General features: G+C 35.7%; 1 protein-coding gene across 1 annotated transcript; it reads left to right on the top strand.

Annotated features, from left to right (window-relative positions):
• The first annotated feature begins 554 nt into the window (after positions 1-554).
• On the top strand, positions 555-5,693 carry LOC107777315 (uncharacterized). The gene is made up of 5 exons (XM_016597306.2): positions 555-974; positions 3,402-3,516; positions 3,619-3,700; positions 4,562-4,613; positions 5,403-5,693. Exons 1-5 carry the CDS (start codon positions 627-629, stop codon positions 5,463-5,465), a joined length of 660 nt encoding a protein of 219 aa, XP_016452792.1. The 5' UTR covers positions 555-626; the 3' UTR covers positions 5,466-5,693.
• Positions 5,694-6,825: the final 1,132 nt, after the last annotated feature.

Genomic DNA, 6,825 nt, shown 5'->3' with positions numbered 1-6,825 from the left:
AAACTTATATTGGACGTGAATATTTTATATGATGCAACTTTCTAGCCTCCATTGAACTTTCATCCAGTAGTGATCTTTAGTTTTAATCTTCATTTTTTCAAGCTTGTTTCATCTTTGAAATTTTTTAACAAACAGTCTCATTCACTGACTTATTAATATTTGGTGATATTTCTATGGCTTCTAAATAGTACTTAAGTGATCTCTTTATGATTTTATTCATGAAGTTTCATGAATAAACATAGCGCGTAGAATCAAAACTCAAGTAAGGACCATTATTTATTGAGCGCGTGAAGATGGGTGCAAATTGAGCGCGCGAGGAAGAATGCAAAATATGATACTTTAACATTGGAGAATAGCAAAAAGTTGTGAGCTTACTAATAGAAAAAATTGACGGGTTGTTTGGGTGGGATGACTATCTAATATTAGTAATCATAAGAACATAATAGACTATTCAAAATAAGATAGCCCATGAAAAGATTAAATTTAGATCAATTATGAAATTGCTGAAATACCCTTGTCGAACATTATGGCTCTTCTATATAATAGAAAACAAAAATCAGTGGCAGTTATTTACCCGCGCCTCAGAAACACAACACAAACAGTAGCATCAAACTGCAAGTGCAGCAATGGTGATGCTGATGAGCAGCACCTCATCCTTCTCTCTCCTCCCTCTCAATCCAAACCTCTCCCCCATTTTCTCTCCGGCCAAACCCAACCGCTCTATTGATTATCAATTTAGGATCATTTCTGGCCGTGGGATAAGACACGTAGTTGTACGGAACAGCAATCAGACGGCGGAGGTTACTTCATCCCCTTCTTCTGATTCTGTAACTGATTTGGAATCGGCGTCGACTGTAGTGAGGAAGTTCTATGGCGGAATAAATAGCCGCGATTTGGACTCAGTTGAACAACTTATCGCTGAGAATTGTGTGTATGAGGACCTTGTATTTCCTCAACCTTTTGTTGGCCGTAAGGTTAGTTATCAAACTGTATTAGTAGTTTTAAGTTTGATGATAATTACTCTCTCCATTCTAATTTATGTGACTCTATTTCCTTCTTAATCCGTTCTAAATTGAAATCAATATAACTTAAACTCACCTGTAGAAGCTTTTATAGCCACGCAAATTTTATAGCATATTTCAGACCACAAGTTTTAAATGTTATAGTATATTTCAGACCACAAGTTTTAAATGTTACAGTGTATACTCCGAGGATTTATCAAACAGTAATGGAGGTTAAGTATCTTTTTTATGTCTCATTCAAAGTTAATTAGACTTCTGGGTTCAACGAGTTATTGACTTTCATGATATAACGGAGAAGTTTTTTGGTGATTTTAACATTATTTTGATTTTCAGTGCTGTTACTATATGGGTTTGTTCCCTTGATATGTTTGGACTTACATTCAGGTGTGAAATTTTGTTATGTTATGATTAACTAGCTGAACTTGGGATGACGGAAATAGCATAAGTTGTGATCTCCATGTATATCAGATTGCGGAGATATATATTTTTTAAAAGTAAATCCATACACCTCAAGTCACACTCACTTGTGGTGATGCAGGGTTTGGCATTGACCCCTACCTGTATATTAATAACCAAAAAAAAAAAAAAAAAATACATAGGAGGGGACATAAACCTTACCTCCCAATCCTTAATGAAGATCGTAGGTACTCAACCTTTTAACAAGTGGGGGTGAGTTAGGAAAACTAACTACCATATTACTCAGGTGGAAGGACCTCTTCCTTCTACAATTGATCCTACATAAGTAGATCGTGAGCAACTTGATAAAAAAAAACATAAGTAGATCGTGAGCATATTAAGTTTCAACGAAGATGCATATATGTTTGATAGTTAGTTATATAGACCTTTCGGTCATGTTCAATAAGAGAAGACTGAAGTTAAAACTGTTTCTGCATTGTTCAAGCTTGAGCATGCCATTGAACCTGAATTTGCTTAACTATACACTGTACACCACCTCCATAATTCATTTATCCCTTCAACTCCTTTCCTGTGACCTTTGTCATTCAATTAATTCAGTTTATTTATTATCATGATGGTGCTGGATTTTGAGGTTCACCAAAACGCACCTCTAACTTCCCCTTAGTCTTGATGTGTACTATTGTCTGACCTAAAATGGGTTCAGTGTGTTGAGGACAGGATATTGTGGGGATGCCAGATAAAAACTGCAGGGAGCCATGCCTTTTCAATAGTCCCTCTCCCCCAAATTCAGAGACAAAAAGAGATCTACACAACTAAAGATAGAAGACTTATTTCCCGTGCATACACCCTTAAACATAAACATGCATTTGGATATATGAAAATTTGTCCCTATTTCTAGCTAAAAATTTCACTTCACTTATGTTGTTGTAACAATTCCCAAAGACCCTTCAGCTGACAGGTTTGTGTGTCAATTGTCTTAAACTTTGATCATCGTCCTCTTAGATTCTCTTTCTAGATTTTGAAAGTGAAAAAATTTATTCTTTTAGTTCTTTCATGTACTAATTTTTATTGATTAATCAATCAACTGATCCTTAATTCCAAACTAGTTGGGTCGTCTAGATAAATTCTATGAATCCACTCCACTGGGCGATTTCTTTCTAGTACTGAATAAGTTATCTTTTGATACAAATTAGAGATTCTTTAAAACTAGAGGTTCTCTAAGGCGAGATCTCATCTTTATCCTATACGTGTGTTACTTACATGCTCCATTCATCATTTTTAAGCTAGAAATTTGTAAAATTTTAAATATGTTTTGAATGATGAAGTTATCCACGTTCAGGTTCACTCAAAAATAGGTCAAACTTACCATATGCAAATTGGACAATGGAGACTGTACGTAATTTAACTCGCATCCAAGCCTGTTTTTGTTCTTGTTCGTACCCCTGGAATATTAACTGCTTTTTTCGAAAGGACATGAAATACGGTTCGCTTCTCTATTTAGCATGAAGAATGCTGTGGTAATAAAAAGATGATTACTGGAACTGCTTTTCCTCTCGCCTTTATCCTTTTGCTTTTTATAAGCGAAGACTTTGCCTTATTAGTTAATTATCGTTGTAAATAGATTTCTATGTGTTGGTGTGACCATATCAGCTAAAAGCTTAAATTTTTTGATGAGGTGATCATACACTTTATGATGGTATGGAGCCAAATTCATCCCTGATGTTGGGTTACCTGATGATGGTCACTCATGTTATGTTACTCCACACTCCAAATGTCCAATTCTTGACGTGTGCGGGCATGTCTAAATCCCACAAGTCTATAGGCTATAGTTTTCTTATATAGTCCTGGATCTTGACGTGTGCGGGCATGTCTAAATCCTGAACGAGCTTTAGGGTTGAGTTAGACCAAGGTCAGTTTTTTTTTAACACTATGCTTAAGTTTGATCACCAATTGTCACTGCAGGCGATTCTAAACTTTTTCAAGAAGTTCACTGACTCGGTTGGATCTGATCTGCAATTTGTTATTGATGATATATCCCAGGAGGATTCATCAGCTGTTGGCGTCACTTGGCACTTAGGTGTGGACAGAGCTTACCATGCTTTGATTTGTTTTGCCATATTGTTTATCAGGAAGTTGGATCTTCATTCTTCAGTTTAATTGATTTTGAATGTGATAACAGAATGGAGGGGAAGACCCTTTCCTTTTAGCAAAGGATGCAGCTTTTATCGATTGGAAGTGGTGAACGGCCAGAGGCAAATACTGTGCGTAAAACAAAATCCTTACCCGTATAAAATGTTGGATGTGTTTTTATGCGTTATCATTCTTTTGGCCTCTTTGATTTTATGTAATCTGTAGATAGAATAACTTCATTCATGAAGATATAAGAGCATAGTTATATGTCCACTTTCGTCAGAATACAACAACAACCACCCAGTAGAATCCCACTAGTAGGGTCTGGGGAAGGTAGAGTATACGCAGACCTTACCCCTACCCCGGAGAGGTAGAGAGGCTATTCCCGGGAGACCTCGGTTCAGAGACAAAAGATCCGTAGTTTCCACTTTAGTCAGAATAGTGGTTTATTATCAATAAAATCAACCAACTATTCTTCAATCTCAAATAAGTTGGATTCTGCTATATAAATCTTTTGTATCTATTTTGCTCCCGGTCAGATGCCTACCAAAGTGAGCATGTTCCAACAAATTCACTATTCAAAGTTCACTATAGCAGGCTATTTTTAACTTGTGGTCAACTACTGCAACTCTTTGCTTTTATTCGGGCTTGGAACTGACTATACGTTGCATAGATGGAGTATAATTTTTCAAATTCATAGTGACGAAAATTCTCTTGGTAGAAACGCCATCTCCTCATGCTCTAAAGTTAATGTTCTTTCCTTTCAGCATGTGATGTATATGGCCGTAGGAATGACTTCTCGATTTCATATTTACTCTTGACAGCTCCTGGCATTTTTTTATTTTTATTTTTTATGTTTCTGTATGTGATTAGCAGCTATGTAGTCAAAATGTCTAAATATCTCTTCCAACAAAAACAAGAAAATCACTGTTTTAGGGTTATTAGGAGAACGAAATCTCATGTCTGGACTAAATGTTGATTTTCTTAAGCAGTTACGGCAGAGACAGTGTGGAACCTGCAGTCAAGCCTGGGGAGACAGCATTGGTATGTATGTTTCCTCATAAATGGAAGTGCCTAAACTGGCGAAAATCAATTATCTATTGTCTTGATGTTTGTGTATTTGCATCAACAGCACAGTTCAAATAAATGTGCCACGTACATCAGTCTACTCTTAACTTTTTGTGCCTTGCCATAAATAAGTTCTGGAAATCATTTAAGGGGCTGAGAATGGCTAATAGAGTGGACAATATATGGCTACGGGACGAGCATTCCATCTCTATTATTTGTCATCTGAATCTCAAATCTCACCAAGTAGAAAAAACATTTCCTTTCATAAGTTTGAGCTTGATTACATGTTCTATTGGCATACACATGGTTATCCTTAAACCCTATTGCCTCTCCTCAAAGCAATGGAGCACAATATTGCTCTCACATCTATAGCTTCGCACATTTGATAAATCAAAAGAGGTAAGTTGCTGTGTATTCCTTCAATGGTGCTTGCTGTGCCAAAGGCCCTTTGGTCAGGATGATTTATGCAGCAATGTATATTTATTTAGCGACTGCATGTTGGAATATAAACAGAGTCTAACACCTACACTCCAACGCATTATTCATGCACTGAACTTTCTAATTAGCTGATAATCTGGGTTTCATTTGGCTGACTGGTGATGAAGAAGGTAGTGCAAAAGGTGCAGTAAAATAGAAATGAACGAAAGAACAAACATTAGTAGTATCACTTTCCTGCAGCTGAGACTTTGTTATCCAAGATTCTCTGCTCTTTTGTAGTTCATTTTTTAATTATTTTCCCTTTTACATCTCTACGAATCTTATCAGGTTGCCATCAGAGGCGTAGCATGGCTGCTGCAACAATTTCCACAATTGGCAGATCGGTTTTGATTGAAGTATGATTGGTCTTAGAAGATTGGAGTAAATTTATGAAAAAAGATAGCGTGTTACAAGTAACGTACTTGTAAACCTGAAAGGCCTTATTAGTATGTACATAATGAATTTGTTCATAGTTATAATTTCCATCTTGTATACAACTAAAGAATAAATTGATCTTACATTGCGAGGACACTAAGTTGAAAAAAGCTGGCAAAATGCAAATCAGAAGATGTGCTGCAACTTTTCTTCTCTGCCTCTTGTCAAGAACTACAAATAGCTAAAAATTGTGAAAAGACCATTTCCCTGCAAGAAAACAGAAAAGGAACAAAAACAAAAATCTTTTGTTTTGCTTGAGTAATCCTAAATGGGTAGAGTAAACCTCATATCACTAGTTTTCCATTTCATTGACGTGAATATCTTAACCAAAGAAAATAATCACCACCAAGAAAAAATGGTGTTAGGTTTGGAATTCAACGGCCGCGGGCTGTCATTTTTCTTTAACTATTTGTACCCACTAGGAACTGTAATTTTTTGCTCCTTAATCAATTCATATTAATGAAAGGAAAATTTATTTCCTTTTTGCCTCTTTAATTGGGAGATTTGCATCTATACCCGCTTTTTGGGTCACATTTTAACTTATACCCACTTTGTAAAAAAAACTGCAAGCGTACCTACTTTTCGCGTAAACTTCAGGCATACGGGTCTGAAGTAACAAAAACAATCACACAAACTTCAACATTCTAGTAGACGGGCCTGAAGTTGTTTGTAATTGCTGAACTTAAGCGTTCTACTAGCTGAAGTTTTGTTCTCTATTTGCTGAACTTCAGCATGTTTTTGCTGAAGTTTTGTCCTGGATTCAATAGTTTTGTCGTAAAGTTTTTTCAAAAACTTCAGCAGAAGATGCTGCAGTTATTTAGTTCATTTGTAAAAACTTCAGCATTAAATAAGCTGGAATTTTGTCCTGGATTCATTAGCTTTGTCACAAAGCTTTTTCAAAAAGTTCAGCAGAAGATGCTGAAGTTATTTAGTTCATTTGTAAAAACTTCAGCACTAAATAAGCTAAAGTTTTTGTCCTACAGTCGTACTAGCCAAAGTTTCAAAGCTTCAACATAATAGTTCAACTTTCAAAGTTAGTGTAAGAATTGCATCAATAAAGCCGCAATCAGCTTGCTGTTTAATATTCCATTCCTGGATCAATCTGAATTCATTGCAAATATAATAAATACAGATAATGAATTATAAAATAGATGAAGAAAAGTTCTAAAACGTTGTTTCAACAAAAATGACAGTCACTATGAGCAAATCAGCAGTAAAATATACTATAAATTACAAAAAATGAAGAGTAGAATAAAGAGTAGAAAAGAAAGGAGGA

This window comes from Nicotiana tabacum, chromosome 6 (genome assembly GCF_000715075.1).
Source record: "Nicotiana tabacum cultivar K326 chromosome 6, ASM71507v2, whole genome shotgun sequence".
Lineage (NCBI taxonomy): Eukaryota > Viridiplantae > Streptophyta > Magnoliopsida > Solanales > Solanaceae > Nicotiana > Nicotiana tabacum.
Note: the sequence above shows the minus strand (reverse complement) of the source record. Positions and strands in the feature narration are given on the sequence as shown.